Genomic DNA, 17,137 nt, shown 5'->3' on the forward strand with positions numbered 1-17,137 from the left:
CTTTTTTTTTTCTTTAACTGTTATTTTTTTTTAAATTTCCAGTGATCAGAGCTGCTGTTGCAAAGCCCAGTTGTGGCACCCCCTGGCTCCCCATGCACCAGCTGGAACTCTGGTGCAGTTTTGCTTTGCATCAAAAATGCAACTTTGCACTGTCTTAAGATTATCATATTTGTGACATGACTTTGCATATTTTCCTTCCAGTTTAAAGTTTGTTTCGGAGTACCTGTATTGCTTTTTGTAAGCAAATGTCTGAATGAAAACAGTCGTTACGAAAAACAATCACTCAAACCAAACCAAGAGGGATAAGAAAACATAAATGTCTGGAGAAGCAGTTAGGATGGTGCTGGGGAGGACAGGTTTCTCCTCTCCCTGATGGGACAGGACTGGTGGCTCCCAGGCCTTGGTGCAGCCCAGGGAACAACTGCCCTTGGAGCTCCAAAACTACAAGAGATGCATTTTTTCTTTCATCTCTTCAAATTATTAATGCTCAAGATGAAAGTGCAGCATTCCTTGTGGACTTGGTTAAAGACAGGTACACACCACCAAAAAACCCAACAAGCAGGTCAGCAGAGAAAGATGCTTGAGCAGGACTAGTGACGGGGACAGCTGCCATCAACAACTAAAGCTGCTCAGCTTGGGGATCTTCGGCACAACACACAGCGGTGCCTGGAGGAGGCTGATGGGGTGAGAGTGGCTGGTGCCGGCTGACAGCATCTCTCTAGTGGACGGTTCTTGTCATCAGCTGCTTTCTTCAAAGCTGCTGCTGCAGGAGTGGAACCTCATGGTGCTCATGGGGTCTGACACATACCCTGCAAGGGGCAGAGAGAAGTTCACATGTGGCTCAACACAGCTGTGCTCCTCCCCACCCTTCCCTGCAGTCACAATGCCAACAGAATATTGTGCGTATCATTTCGAGATAAAGAGGCACAGGTCTTGCTGATGCCTTTTTGCTGTCTGCAAATCTCCATTCAGTATCATCTGCTGAGGAAAAATCTAAATAGGAAGTAAACAGACCCTGTCATTCATGCAATGAGTTCACAATAATCACAAAGCAATCACAAAGAAGCATGAAGAATGTTTGGTGACTGACATAAAACACACAGATCTCAGTGTTTCAACAACACAGTGGGAGTTTGCCATCAAAAAAACCCCACCTTTTGCCCTTTCAACTAGAGCTTTGCAGACCTCAAAATAAACATTCTGATAAGCATTTTAAAAATATTTGAACCAGGCAGTGAGTTTGTGAGTTATTTAGAAAGGGTGGGGGAGCTGCTGCCAGAAAAGACTGAGCAATAGCAGGAGAGGCTTATGGAGATGATCTCAAGTGCAGGGGCTGGGAAAGGCTGGGGGGTGTTTGTGCAGTGATGCATGGACAAACACCTGAATGTGGCAGGACAGATGGGCAGAAGGCACCAGGAACAAGAAGGAAGCAGATTTCTGTTCTGGAGGGGAGCAGAAGGATGGGGTGGCTGTGAAAAGGCTGTGCCGTGTCCCTGATGCTCCTGGGGCACCACAGGAGCGGGACTGTCTTGCCCACTGCTCGCAGAAGGAGTCCTGAGGACATAATGCTCCATCTTCTCCCAGTTCACAGCTCTGTGCATGGGCAGAAAGGACCATCCCAGCGTCGAGGTGCTGGGGTGCACAGGCGGAGAGCAGCAGGAGCTCAGATGAGACCTCGCTGGCTCCGCAGACCCCCAACCTGCAGCATCCACCAGGCACCAGCTCTCTCCTCACACTGTTTGTACCTCAGGGGGCTGGAGCTCTGTGTTGGGCAACCACACCGAGGAGTTTTCTGCATTAACTCACCATTTTTGTCAATTGGAGAGCACTGGAAGTTTCTTCTCATGTCATCCAAAGACAGGCCCTGCGAAGGGTGCTGCCCGGTGCTGCGAATGAGAGAGGAGGTGTCAGTTTAGATAAGACTGATAATGTCACATCTCCAGACCATGAGAACTAATTCCACAGAGCTGGAAGGGAAAGGTGGTACCACCAGTACATCAGCCTGATGCCTGGCCACCGGCATTTGCAGTAATCAAAAAAATATGAAAGTTATGAAGCAAGAACCCAAATCACATGCACACTCACATTTCATCCCTTCTCCAAGTAATTTCCCTCAAATATACGGGGTCTGATCTCTATTTCATGTGAAAGATTTCAGGGTCTGTCTGCATGTGTTTGCCTTCTGCCTCTCCAAATGAGCCCTCGAACAGGGTGAGGATGGATTCATTTTGCTCCCTATTTTAGCTGATAGGATTATATTTCTGAATTCCCCCTGGTTGAGCACAGCTGGCTCTGCTGTTCCCAGCTCTGACTGTAAGTGGTGCTACAGGGTAAAGTTTAGACTGAGCGCACAGCTGGGCTGGCAGAGATGAGAGCACCACTCTGTTTTCACTGTACTCACTCCCCATGGGAGATTCCTAAATATGCCCTCAAAACTGGGTCTCTCAAGTGGCAGAGTAGATTGCCTCAGATATTAATGGTAAAATATAGAGAACCCACATGTGACTTTGCCTTAAAAATATCTGCAGTTCTTGCACTTCCATGTTCATAAATTGGATGAAATGCAATTTTTAGGATGTGCTCTGGTGGGAACAGCTCCAGCAATGCTGACTCCAACAAAGGCTGAGATGCTTTTCCTCTTCCTTAAGGAACATGGACTTGGTATTTGTATCTCCTGCCTCTGTACCTCTGGGACAGTCGGGTTGCTGTCCGTCTGTCCCTGCACCCGCCGTCCTGCCTGGGCAGCAGCCTGGGATCTGTGATGAGCTGCGCTGCCTGGTGCTGCAGCTCCTGCACAGCCCCTTTGTTCAGTCACTCACAGCACAATTTGAGAGCAAAATGAGAAAACCAAAAACTAAAATCCAGACCTGGGAAACACAACATCAGAAAATGGCACCTCTTCCATTACCGCAGCTGCTCTCTGGGCTCACTGTTCTCTGCCAGTGGTTTATCTTCACCACAGGCTCTCATGGGGAAGGAACGGGCTGGTCTCCCTGTCCATAAAGCTCCTTCTCATTAAAGAAACTCAACCAGTACTGAGGATCTAATAGAGTTGAGGGCATGTTAGAAAATAGTTTTCAGATGCTTGGCCAGACACAAGCCATGTGCTCCATAAAGGGGACATATGAATGTAAATGTATCAGGAAACAAACTTTCTCATACATAACAAAAAAAAATGGCATTTCAGTATGACCTTTCTTCCCAAATTTGCTTATTTCTAGGATTTTCAGCTCTTTTTTCCCCCAGTGTGCCCTATTCATCCTAAGCAGCAGGACATGTCTGCCTTGTATTTTGGCACAGATAACAAGCCATGCTTGTGATCCGAGTCAGCAAATACACTTATCACATTTCTGCAGGGCTTGGATCTCTGCGGAGAGGGGAGCCCACCGGGTAACTCTGACCAGGACCAGCAAATCCTGACCTCCGATTCTGACGTGACACTAACACCACCTGCTCTGTTCTCCAGATGCATGGGGGACCTGCACATGGCAGGACTTGATTTTCTACTATTTTTATGTTACAGTGCAAAATGCAAAGGCGGTGGCCGGTGCGTACCTCTGTGACCAAGCAGCGTACGCTCGCGCATTCAAGGCGTATTCCAGCTCGAAGCGGCTGCGCAGCGCGGCGACGTGGCTGCGGCCGGGGCCCCCGCGAGCGACCAGGCAGTCGGAGGAGGAGGAGGGAGACAGCGAGCCGCTGCTGTTGCTGGAGGCTGGAGACATCAGCTGGTTAAAGCAAACAAAAAAAAGGGCACTGTTACTACATATTTACAAGTCTTTCCTCAGCTCTTTCTCCTAAGTTGTGTGTCCCATGTTGCCTCTGCAGTCTGGCTGGAGAAGCCATGCTGCCTGGCTTTGGTCAGCTCAGAACTGGATGCCAAATAAAGCGGCCAGTTTATCATCGCCTGGAGTTTCTGAGCTGGGGCTGGGTGGCTTTCCGGCAGACAGGCTTTATTTCAGTCCTGAGTTACTGGGCTTGCAAGCATCTGCCATGCAGCTGGGAGACACCATGGGCTCCCGAGACTGTCCCAGCTGTACAAGAACAGTGACGTTGCCTGGTCATAGGGGCCCGAGTGTCCCAGGACAGGAACCCAGGCTGGCAGGCAATGTAAATGCAGGGCAGCACATCATATACATGTTTATATATACGGAACGACTATACAACAGACATACTGCAGCAGCAGGGACCCAGACATGCTGGCACAGATGGTCCCACCATGCCTTGTTTCAGAGATCTGTATGATTTGCTGTGAGAGGAAAAGAAAAAAGAGAGGAAACATAGGTGGAGAGAAAAACCTTTCCACCTTCATCCCTCATCACCTGCCATGCTTTAGTTACCAGAGATCTTTTTCCTTAGAACTCCTCTCAAACAAGGCTTTGCCCCGGACACGGTGCAGCTCAGGTCTAACTCCCCAGCTAAATAATCCTTTCTTTTCTTCTTTTTGTATGTAAGCTCTTGCCCCAGATTTCTCCCTGCATGCCCTGCTGCTAATGTATCACAGAAGTCAGGTCTCCCATGAGACGACACAGTTTCTTGCAATATAGTGCTTCACTTTTTATTTTTTACACTTAAAAGCTTCCACCTACGCGCAGAGCAGCCAGCTGCAGTCAGAGCATGAAGAAATGTAATAGTTTATGGGTGTCTTGTCTGACCCTTAAGCTCAAGAGCACTGGTCCATTTTAATTTTTTGTTTTTAAACCCCAAACCTCTTACACACATACACACACACACAGAGAAAATACAATTTCAGGAACTGCAGCCCTGAATCATTGACTTTGTTTGACCACTCATCTCGCAGCAGGCTGAGGGGTGATACATCATCTGTGTAACAACCAGAGTGCAGAGCAGGAATTGCCTCTCCATTTGTCCTCATGTTTCCTCTTTCCACCTTTCTCCCAAGGGTCTTAGCCAGTCTGTCTTATCTTCTTTTCACAACCAGCAGCCTTGAACAGAGCGCAGAGTTCTGCCCAGGGTTGCTGTGAAGTGCATCCCCAGCCCCAGTCACACTCCCGTCACCGACCCCTCCGAGCAGCTCCTGACACCCACAATGACACCCGGTCCCTGTCCCTGGCACCCCAGAACCACCACGTGCCTCCCAGACATGCATGTTGGCCAAAGTGGCCAAAGCAGCTCAGAGATCCAAAGCCACCGCTCTGCTCTCCCGACCACGCAGCGCACACACGGATGCTCCACGGTGGAAACAAGGTCCTTACCTCAATGTTGCACAGACATTCTTCTAATTTTGTGACCACTTCTGAAAACTCTGGCCTCCCCTGTGAACACAAAATGCAGAGATGTGTTAAAAGCAGAAGGAGGCAGATCTTTGTGAGTGAACTGACCCACAGGTACGAGATGAACCTCAGCTCCTCTGTGTCCCACTCTCTGCATTTCAGGGCTTTGCTTTCAGGCTGCTCGGGGATCTGATGGGAAGTGCAAACTCAGTTCCAAGCTATGAAACTAAGAGGCGTGTGCATGACAACTTAAGCAATGAAATTTTCATAAAAAATAGCACATTCTGACTACATTCCATGTACTGATTAAGGTTGCAACCTAAACTTATATGCTCTGTTAACTTTGCAGTTAATTAATGGCTTGAACAATGTATTTTTCATGTTTTCTATTATATGTTTCCAAAACACAGACTGTAAAGAAAGCAGTGACTTTGGATAACCACACTTAAAAAAATCACAGCCCTGCATTTCTTAGCCATCTCATTTCCCTTACCAATTCTGCTCCTTTTTAAGTCCTTCACGTTCAAAATAAGGGTGTCTAAATCATTGCGTACAGCGGTGTTTGCCAGAGGAGGACCAGCAATAGCTTAATTAATCAACTGTTAATCAAGCTCCTCATTCCCATCGCCACATCTTCCTCAACAAAGTCTCTGCAAGAGACAGGATCATTTCAGAGCTGAGGACAAGGTCCTGCAGCCCTCACATCTATGAGCCATAGCAGAGGGACAATTCACACAAATGAGACTTCAGCATTTAGCCCTTCGTGAGAAAGTGTATTAACAAAATGGGTTCTAAATATATTTCTTTCTCAAAAGGGTAAGAAAGAAAATGCACAGTCCATTTTAAGTTGCACAGGCTTGTCCTTGTCTGCAGTGACACAAGAAAGGGAGGAAGCAAAGTGAGTTTATGGTGTCCTGGCAGCATCCTGGCTGCTCTGAGCAACTCATGAAGTGCTGAAGGCAGAGAGAGGGTCCCACCCTGTCACCTGTACTGGGACTCGATGGGACCCCATGGGAGAACCGGCTGTGACACCTCAGTTGTGCCTCATGAAACTAAAACAATGTCAATTTTCTGTACAGAACTAAGCCCCAGGTATTATGGCAAATACTTTGACTCTAATTAAAGCTTACCAATTAAAACAGCTAATGAAAAATGCTGCTTAAGAGACACTGTCTAATTTTCTAGTCATCAGTTTGCCTTTGGAAACAACTGCCTACAGTTTCTGGGAAACAGATATTCAGGTACCTGATAAATAGTAACAGTGACATGACACATGGGAACTAGTTTTTGGTCATGATCAACCTTGAACGAAATCAAAGACAAACAAAAGAATAAATTTTCAAATTTAGAGGCATTTTATAGCCATCCAGCAAAATCGTACAGATATACTCAATTTTCTGTCTTTTTGTTTGCTTGTTTTAAACTGAGCAAACTTCTTGGAGAATTGTGACCTGTGAACACTTATTGAGCTCCAAAATTCACCATTTTCCCCTAACAAACAGCCTTTCTTTTAAGTAAATGTCTTTATGCATCTCCAGTGAGATGCTGTAAAATGGATATTGACACGGTGATGCCTTTTAGCATTCAGATCTTTTGCTCATTCCGCTTGTTTTGGTGTTTCACTAATAGCATTAGGTGGTGTGTCCAAGGGACATCACCGAGTCCAGGATTATCATACACACCAGAACACTGAGACACTGGGGAAGAATTGCTGGTGAACCTGGATTTCCAGCAGCACCATGGGTTTGCGCAACAGGTTCAGGATGGGCTGTGACTGTGCAGCCACCCTTGCCAGGCTGACAAGGGGGTGATAATGCTGTTTTATTCTTCACTGGCTTCCTGAAACCACTCCAAGGCCCTCAGAAGTAACTCAAACCCTTATTTATTGAGAATGGTAGCAAAACACCTTAAATAAAGCACATTTTAATAAGTTTCTACCCACATCTTATGCCAAGTTCAAGCTATCCGCTGGCTGACTGAGTTATCAATTGCATTATAATTCCATCATGCAGCCCTAGAACATTAGCAAGATTAAGTGACATTGGAGTGATACTGATGAGTAATGAAGTGCATTAGGATTCTGAAAAGATGGTTTCTTTTTATTGGGGCTAAATGAGCTGTGGAAATGCTAACAAGATACTGTGACTATATCCATTACATAGTGCTTACTTAAGTCAACAATTTACTGTGACATCTTATTAATAATTTTAAACAGAATGCGAGTTACATGTTGATGATTTTTAGCAGCTACTTTATAGTTACAGGGAAAACAAATGCCCCCCCCACGCCCCCAACATCAGTTCACAAAGGGCAGGAAACACCAATAACAATAAATAAACCAGCGATGAGATCAAGCAGCTGCGCCTTGCACTGCAAATGGATTTTCTCCACAATTCCCACACCGATGTGTTATGTCCCTAAGGAGCACAGCAAGGGGCAGAGCTCGGTTCAGCCATGGGCTGCCCAAAAGTCACACAACCACCCCACTGCCCCCACCTTGAGCTTCAGGGCACTGCCCCGGCTGGGAAAACTCTCAGGGGTCCAGGACAAGGACAGGTTTAGACACCTGATAGCCCATATTTCTAAGCCAGGCTAACTAGGAAAGGGCCTCCAGGGCACAAATCCAGGACTCCAGGTGCATCCCAGCGTGAACACAAGCCAAAATATTATCTCACTATGGGATCCTGTAACCACTGCTTAGCTCAGGAAAGGGAAACAGTAGTCAAGTCACTAGCTGGGTCTGACAAAGAAATATGACAGATTCTACAGCAAAACAGGCCTCATGCAATGCTGAAGGCAACTAAAACATCCATGCACTCCCAGATAGAGGGACCCTGATGATGAAAGTGACGGCTTGTTCCCGTGCACCAGCGCAGGCTGGTGCAGTTCTGCTCTGAGAGCTTTGCAGACACGTAAATGCACATGAGTGTCCCCAAAAGGGGATTTCTGCAGAGCTGTTACTAACCCAAGCACTTGGGACCACTGGGAAGATTTACAGAGAACAGCACTGCATGACCCCTCAAAGACTGGTAACGGTGGATTTTCTTTTAGAAGAGAACAGAGAGGACTGTAAGGTGAGAATCAGAATGAAATTCAAAATCCAGAAAGAAAAGCAGAGCTTGATTTTCCATTGTTATACATTCAATGAGGACATATCCAAGTAAAACAGTGACCATAAGTAAAATTCAAGGACATGTTATTCCTCCTGTATGCTGGTATAGGTGGCTATTAAGAAAACCAAAGTAACATAACCAGGTCCAAATAAGAGATTGTCATGGTTTCCTAACCTAGACTAATATGAGGCAGGGACAGGAAAGTGGTATATTTGTTTGACTGAAAAGCAGAGGAGCAGCACAAAACTCAGGATTTTCCTATTCTGTCCTTCAGAGAGCTGATGGATATTTTTAACCAGCAACAAAGTTATCTTTAATGAAAAACCCTCCACGCTATGGTCACATTTTATAATGTTCAATGAAATTGACTGATTGAATTTTAAAGTCTTTTGTGCAACGCAGGGACAGCAGCATCCCCAGGAACACGGCACTTCAACCACATTGCTGCCCAGTGCACCAGCACCGTGTGGCTGCACCATTGTCCTGCGGGGACACAGTGTGACAGCATCGGGTGTTCTCTGCAGTCCTGGAGAGGGGACTGCACAGAGAAACCTGTGAACATTCGAGCTCATGAGAAAGCTCTGGCTAAATCTTCTCTCTATAATAATTCTAGTAATAATCAAAGCTACATAATTGCTTATATTTTCATTTAATGGCTAAATGTTAATTTGCTTTCCTTCTTGATTCATCAACCCCTCTGTATTTCTTGTCACTCCATTATCTGTGACAGGGCTCTCTGCAGTGACACTTCCCTCCGAACCCGGGCTCTGGGGAAGCCCCATGCAGACAGACACAGGGTGGGCAAGGCAGAAACCCCCGTTCCATGGTGGGGACACTCACCTCGGGACAGGCGTTCCAGCCGCGCATCAGCAGCGCCGAGATGGGCTTGGGGATGGAGTAGCCGATGGGCGGGCGGATGTGGTGATACGCCATGTCGGCCGCGGCTGCCGCTGCGGGAGAGTGCGGCCTCAGCAACAAACACCCCAGCAGGAGGACACCCACCCCCTCCAGCGGGGACACCCACCCCAAACCACCAAAACCCTGGACAGAGACCAGCAGAGGCATCTCCAGCCCATGCTGTCCATGAAGACAGCTCAGGCAGTCACAGCCCGGAGTGGAAACACACTGCTGTTAGCGCTAAGCATGGATGAAGGCAACCTAATTTAGCTTAACCTAAGAGAAAAGGACTTCAGGGGCAAAAATGAGTTAAACTTCAACTCTCTTTAAAAAGAATTCATTATCTTCACGAGTTAGACAGGGTGACGGGTGTACTTCAATTCAGATAAACTGGCAACAGACTCAGGTCTCTTAACCCATGGCTAGTTCTGTCACAGTATAAGACAAAAATTAATTTTAAGTATTTCTTCAGTAAAAACCTAATGACTGCCTTTTTATAAGCGCAAGGCACTGCTGAGACACAGGAAGATATTTTCTTAACTGAGTTTGCACATTCAGTGAATCCAAACACATGGTTAATTGCTCTCATTCCTTTTGAGCAATACTTTTTCAACTCAAAACCAATGTATTTTGAACTCCTATCAAAAACTAAGTAAAATACTTCGTTTGCCTGACAGTTTGAAGTGATGTGATCAGAGTACATGGGATATGCGGGGAACTGTAAGATTGCAACCATGAGATTGTAACAAGAATGGTCTAACATTTTTTTAACCATATCCCATTCCCATCATAGTATTCATCATAAAAATAATTTCAGCCATTGTCTGTCCTCATTGCAGCTTTTGCCTGCACCTAATAACAGACTTCAGTAAAAATTGGTTAGTATTATACAGTGCAGCTACTTCTTCAGTTCAGAGAAATTTAAATGTCCATTCATTGAGCACCTTACCTGGTTTCAGGTGAGCAAATGGGATTTCACCCGTTAGCAGCTCCCAGAGACACAGAGCGTAGCTGAAGACATCGGCTTTGATGGTGTACCTGGTGCACTGGGTGAACACCTCGGGGGCCATCCAGCGCAGGTTCTGCGCCCAGGACACACCAGCAACACATCAGCAGGGGTTACCTCCTCACATACGCATCCTTTGTATTTCTGTGTTTGTCTTCCTTTCTTATTTCCCTGTCACCATTGCTCCACAAAATAACTGGTTAATTTGCCAGGAAAAAATTCCACCTGGCTTGCAAAATCTAGGCAGCACATTATAAGTAACAGCATTAGCATGGCAGCTGTCTCAGCACCGTAAAGCCAGACTGATCGGGCTCTGAACAGGAGAGTGGTGCTAGAATAACAGCAGGACACCAGCCTCAAAGCCTGGAGACCACATTATAAGTTCTGAGCATTCCGTGTAATGCCAATTAACTGCTGCTCCAGCTGGCGGATGGAGAAGCTGCCGATAACTGCATGGGGTTGGTGCTTCTCTGGGCATCTCACCATGTTCTGCACAAAACGCATTCTACACAAGCCCCATCCTGAGGCTGCTGCACAAGCAGTGAGGGCTTCAGGGTGGTTGTGCAGGTTCCTCACACCCAGTAACCAAATCACCCTTTGCAGGGCAGCCCTTCCCAGGAGAGCCTGCAGCAGCAGTGCTCACTCCTCACACAGTCAAAACCTATTAGCACTTGGTAAAAAGATGATTGCTAAGCCCTGGATTTAGCATCACCACCCTGTTCCACAATTAGTCATTAAGATGGTGCAAAGTATCAGTGACACACAGAATGCACCTGGACTAAACCTGTGGAGACATCAACACTGTCTTGTGAAGCTGCCTCTCTGTGAGCAACAGGCTTGTAATGGACAAAAGTACTTTGAAAGAAAATCAGTGTCGAATAACCAATTCCCTGTTAGACGCAGGAACCACCTCCCAGCAACATGTGTGTGAGTGGGGAAGGGTGGATTAAAAAAATGACACCTTACTAAGGATTTTGGGGTAAATAGAGCTTCAAAGACAACCTTGTAAAGCATTATTTTCCATTACAGATATTGTATCTTCACTCATCTCTGTTATTAAAAAGGCTTAAATTAAAAAAAACAACCAAACACAAAGAAACATTAAGAGAGATAAAACACTATACTGGTTCATTTTTCCAACAAAAATATTTCTAGTGTAATTTTCTCCTAACCAGAGTTTGTCTGTATGTTTTATACTAATTATGTGGAACAAAACAAGAAACAAACCCCAGGTTGTTTTGTCATATTGTCTTCATCCAGGGATTGCAAAAATCTAGATTCTGAAATACACAGAACAACAACAACAAATTACTGTTAAGCTGATGCTCATCTTATTATACAAAAGTCTTAGTAAAAAGCATTTGTTGTGGTGTTTTGTTTTTTGAGAGTCCAGGAGAATGGTGATAACTGTTTTTCAACCAGGATGTGTACAGATAATGAGGCTCCAGAAATCTGCATGCCCTGTTCAGCACTGGCACCAACCTACAAAGCTCCATCGACATTAGTGCAGTTTACAGCAGCTGAGGATGCAGCTCAATCTGTGAGCTCATGGTTATTTGTACTGGTCAATATAACCGTATCTGGACTGACAACACACTGAGCCCTGAACTGAACAGCAGTCCCACAGACCCTGTCAGTCTTACTCCATGTCAGAAAAGCAGCCCACCTAAACATGACAAGATCTGGCATGACTGTAGTGAAGGTGGGATATGTCACATTTTGTGACACATAAACAAATCCCCAGGCAGGACTCGGATGCCTTTGACATATCAGGCAAACACACTGAAGTGTGCACAGTAAGAATAAGAGTGTGTCAGCAACGCTGTGGCCAGGCAGCTGATCCCACATTGTCCCAGCCTGGGGCTGGTGACAGCAGGTCTGGCCACCTCTGCGTCCTTGTGGACATGGTCACACTGACACCGTCCTCCTACCCTAGGCTGGTGTTCATGCATCTCTCCTGGTCACACCTGTGGTGACATCGCATGGTGACAATGGCCACATCTCACGTCAAGCAGTTGTGAGCAGGCAGGTCAAGCCCATCGCCCTGGACTACACCTTGCAGCAATCAGACCATTCCCGTGGAGCTGGGCAGACAAGCACCAAGACAGTGCAGGACATCCAGAGTCACAGAGTAAAGCCCAAGCTGATTTTGAGCACAAGTCACTGAGGTCCATAGCTGAAATAATGAGCCACGTTCTGCTCTTTCAACTAAAATGAGAGAAACCTGTCACCGTGGGGCTGGCTGCCAGTGGGCAAACTGGCAGAACTGCACCGTCCCCAGGTCCTGAGCACTTGCCGTGGAAGACAAGAGGGCACATCTGCTGTCACCAGCATTGTCACTCAACCTGTTCCTCCAGCCTGCCCCTAGAAGCTGCTCCAACCAAGATGCCTCCACCTCACATCACCTGGGCTGCTGGGTATCCACAGCTCCTGCTAACTGAGGGGACAAACCCAGGGGTATCTCACCCCCCAAGCCTTTTGTGTCGTCTCTTGATAACAACATGAAGAGCAACCTCCCTAGTATCTTCTTAGTCAGCAGGTGTTTTGGTTTAGAGAATCTGAGGTTAATTTATAAAGGTTTCATTAAAAATCCTTACCTCCAAAATCAGCAACAACTGCATGACCATCCTCATACAGGAGAATATTGTGGCTGGGGAAACAAGAAATATAGGTAATTGTTCAATAGTGTCTTAAAGATGGCGAAAATTCCACAGTTTTTGTACGTAGCTAAACTCTTGAGGAGTTCAAATTACCTGCTTAAGTAGATAAAAGTCTATAAATAAAAACTTTCAGCTAAATCTCACATTTGTTGTTCTAAAGTACACACTAACTCTGAGAGGGCAGACCCAATAGCTTCATAAATGAGAATGTCAGTTTCTAATCAATACTGGAGCAAAATGTTTACTCTAAACAGTTACAGATTAAGTACAACAGCTTTATTCAATATGTGCACTGAATCACACTGATGAAGTGAAAAAGATGATATTTGAATATAAATACAGTGATGGCCTTTAAATAAAATTACATTGGCTGATTATTTTCTCTTTTAAGGCTCACATAAACATAAATCCATAGTGGTAATTCCAGATTAATGCCAAGGTATGGAAGGGAAGGAACAGATCTGAAGAATCTATATAGAATGTATCACCAGAAGCCATAAGAAATCCATTAAGCTGGGGAAAAAATGATGACGCAATGGTAAGTCCTATTCATTTTAATAACCACACTTGATAATGTAAATGTTACTTTCATGAGACAAGCTCCCTGGGCAAACTGGTCCATACGGTGTGATCAGCATCCCCAGGGACTGGGGGTTGTAACTCTGAGCGGCAACAAAGAGGGGTCTGGGGCAATGGCCGGTGCTCCGAGGAGAGCGGAACTGGGGGTTAACCCAGCAAGATTTCACAGACAGAACACTGTACAGCCCAGTGATCTGGGGGATGCTGCAGCCAGAACTGCCTCTGCACCCTGCAAAGTGACCCGGATCCCAGATTTGCAGCCAGAACTGCCTCTGCACCCTGCAAAGTGCCCTGGATCCAAATCTACAGCCAGAACTGCCTCTGCACCCTGCAAAGTGCCCTGGATCCCAGATCCTGCACCTCTGCACCCTGCAAAGTGCCCTGGACCCAAATCTACAGCCAGAACTGCCTCTGCACCCTGCAAAGTGCCCTGGATCCCAGATCTGCAGCTGAGGTGAAGTTCACGGTCACCTCTTTTAACTGAGCTGCAGGCAGCAAGAAATCACAGGAAAATGTGCCATTCCGATTAGACCTGTATGTGTCAGGTTCTTATGTCAATAAAACATCTTCATCTTTGCCCCAGACAGTTTCTGGAGTCAGGAAGAAAGGAATAACTGCAGGAAAATTCTTGTTTGGTCAGCAGATGTACGGGGCAATTTCTGTCAGGACATCCAGAGATCAGAGAAATCTTCTATCACAGATAACTACTGGTTCTGACACTTATCAAAGTGTTTTGATTTCTGTGAAATCTTTGAAGCCATAGCAACTGCCGGCCTCGGTGGATGTAAAGACTCGGATAAGCAGAACTGTACCTTACATTGTCAGCAGAGATATTTCGAGGCTTAACGTTAAATCTACTGGATTTGTCCTAAAACTGCTAGAACCAAAGAGGTGAATTATGAGATTTGTGTGGTGGTTAAAATCCATTTATTGAAGGAATTGTGAAGAAAATTCAGATTTACCTACATATTATTTGCTCAAAGGCAGTGAGGCATACGGATAATTCCTGGCAGGAAATCTAACCCTCTGTATGCACCCTTTTTGTTAATTAGAGGATTTAAAAAAATAAGCTTCCAAGTATGAACAAAACAAATACAAAAATATTTCCATATCAGACTGTAAATATTTCCTATGCATTTGATAAGTGTCAACTTGTGAGCAGATAGGTAGTAGAGCTGCAAACCAAGCAAAAACATATGAGCTGTGCTCCGGGCTGGCATTCACCACAAGCACCCAACGCATGTTTGCAATGAGGAGGGGAGAATTTCTTCCTCAGAGCAATAGATAGAACTTAAAATACTCTGGATGTTTTGTATCATCTTCTCAAACTGCATTATCTCAACAGAACCACCTAAGAACACAACAGCACAAGAACGACAAAAGTTCAGGGACTTCTTGCTGATTTTCTGGTACCTGTTCAGCTTTATCCATTTGCCAAAGTGTCAGAATTATTAACAAAAGGACAACGGGATGAAGGCATCTGCAGAAAATTGATAACATATAAACAGGGACTAGGTTAATGTCCCAAGTAAATGTAAGCCTCAAAGGTCTTGGAAATAAACTCATTTTGCAGAGTGGGTTGGGAAATAAACCCAGGTATTTCCAGAAATTTTCGAGATTGAAACATTTGATTTTGTTCTGAATTAAGATGGTAAGCCAACATTTCATAATGTTCTGTACAAAGAAGATGACATTTTTTTCCCTGTAACTGCATAACCTGACTGAAATGTTTCATTCTGAACTTATCCTCTAAGCTGGCCATCATTACAAATGACAATAAATCCCAGGAGCCTACATTCTTTGACCATCAAACAACTCCATGTAAAAAGGACATTTTTTATAATTCCCAGGGAGGATTCCACAAACATCATGCAAAACCAAAACAAAAGCATAACTTCTCTGACAGGAAATACTTGCAGACAAGTTTCCATCTGGCCCTACCAAGACTGGTCACTAGAGGGGGGTGCAATGCAGTCTGTAAACACAGCACAGTGTCTCTGAATTTCCTTTCATTGTGGGTCTCTGGGATACGAATCATTTAAGCCTTTTGACAACACTTGGTTCAGCTTGAATGCACTTGGTCATTCTGGAAAGATAATTCAAATGATATTTACTTTGCCAAAAGTATAGAGAAAACCAGCGAACAGTTACAAAGCATGGGAACTGTTGGAGTAGGTACTTTCTTTTTGCCAACTCTTACCTTACACAGTACCACAAATTATATGTTTCTTATGCTTGTCAATATGTTGTGGAACTAAACCACTTGCTAGTAACAGGGTTATCAGGTATATATCCTTTAAAAAATCTTATTTTTATGTGCCTAATCCTTAATGGACCAAAAAAGAAATAAGAAAGACAGGAAAAAAGAAGATCCCTTTTCCCCTTCACAGTCTGTTAATGCCCAGTGAATGGCAGTGAGCATTAAACCACATCAGCTTATTTGACACTCCTGGTGACATCTCTGAAAGATGGACACGTTCCCTGGTCATTTAGGAGACACTACTGTTTTACAAGCACTGTGACACTGCAAAGATGGGTCAGTGAGCCTTCAAAACCTCAATCTTGAAACTCTGTCTTTCTCCCAACACCAGTCCCTATTTCATGGCTTTTGACTGGACTGTGGGATTGAAATGATAGCTGTTGGCAGCAGAAATTCTTTACGGAGGGACAGAGAAGCAAAGGATTCAAGTTCTGGCAATCAAAATGACCAAAATTGAGTCTAGTCCAAAATGTCTTTTCTTTTGTGTTCAGTCTAACCTGCTGGTGGGTTTTGCCATATGAAATGAACTGTTCTGCTGGAGAAGCTTTGAAGCCAGCACTGTGTGCCATTACTGGATTTCATACAGGTATTTCATTCTGAAGTCAGCGCAACTTCAGGGAAGGTTTTGGACTGGACGACCTTGGAGGTCCCTCCCAACCAAAGTGTTCTACGATTTTCCCAGCCGTAGCTTTCCCGTGGCCTCCTTTCCATCTCTCCACATGCACGCAGCTCTTTGTGCAACGCACTGCCTAGGGACTTGCTACGGGAATTCATCAATTCCCCAAGCACTGAGCGAACACCTGTATGCATATTTATACACATATAGGCTTTTGTTTCTGCGGATCCGTAAATGCCTTTTGAATGCACTTATTCTCTGCTCCTCTTCTTCTTCTTCGTTCTATACTGAGTGTGCAAAACGATGTGGCATTTTACTGCAATGCTGACACGTTTGACAGCATTTAGTGATCAGAACTGAAGTGTTCCCTCCCCATATCCAAATGAGTTTAGCTACTCATGCTCAGCACTGGCTATAGAAAGACTCCAGAACCATGGTGTTCTGAGGCACCAGAAAGCAGGACAGTTGTGTTCTTAGGACTGCAGTATTTCCACATCACCAGCCACCTGAACTACAGGACTTTCACCTGGGAAAACTCCCAGTGTAACTTGTGTTCACAAGGTTCAAAGGACCTGTCTATAATTTGGAAAACTCAGTGCAAACACATAACATTTACTCAATATAACAAAACTGAGGTCACTAAGGAGTTAGAAACATAAGCCATACTCACAAGACTGAGTGACCTCACACTGGAATTAGGGTGTAGTGGCTCAGAACTAAGGTGAGCACAAGCACAGCAATCACCAGGACAAAACCACAAAGCTTGTCTGGAAAG

The 17,137-nt window shown here is 45.1% G+C and overlaps 1 protein-coding gene across 1 annotated transcript in view; it reads right to left on the reverse strand.

Moving 5' to 3' along the window:
- Window positions 1–729: 729 nt before the first annotated feature.
- The window catches only part of TNNI3K (TNNI3 interacting kinase), a gene marked incomplete at its 5' end in the record, with an annotated part of 47,846 nt that continues 31,438 nt past the window's right edge, over window positions 730–17,137 (reverse strand). The window contains 8 exons of the mRNA XM_082054146.1: window positions 730–809; window positions 1,807–1,886; window positions 3,556–3,725; window positions 5,214–5,273; window positions 9,185–9,294; window positions 10,191–10,323; window positions 11,475–11,527; window positions 12,845–12,897. Of these exons, the coding sequence (XP_081910272.1) occupies window positions 739–809; window positions 1,807–1,886; window positions 3,556–3,725; window positions 5,214–5,273; window positions 9,185–9,294; window positions 10,191–10,323; window positions 11,475–11,527; window positions 12,845–12,897 (730 nt within the window). The 3' untranslated portion in view covers window positions 730–738. The remainder of the gene's footprint in view (window positions 810–1,806; window positions 1,887–3,555; window positions 3,726–5,213; window positions 5,274–9,184; window positions 9,295–10,190; window positions 10,324–11,474; window positions 11,528–12,844; window positions 12,898–17,137) is intronic.

This window comes from Streptopelia decaocto (genome assembly GCF_964273445.1).
Source record: "Streptopelia decaocto genome assembly, chromosome: 5".
NCBI classification, from domain to species: domain Eukaryota; kingdom Metazoa; phylum Chordata; class Aves; order Columbiformes; family Columbidae; genus Streptopelia; species Streptopelia decaocto.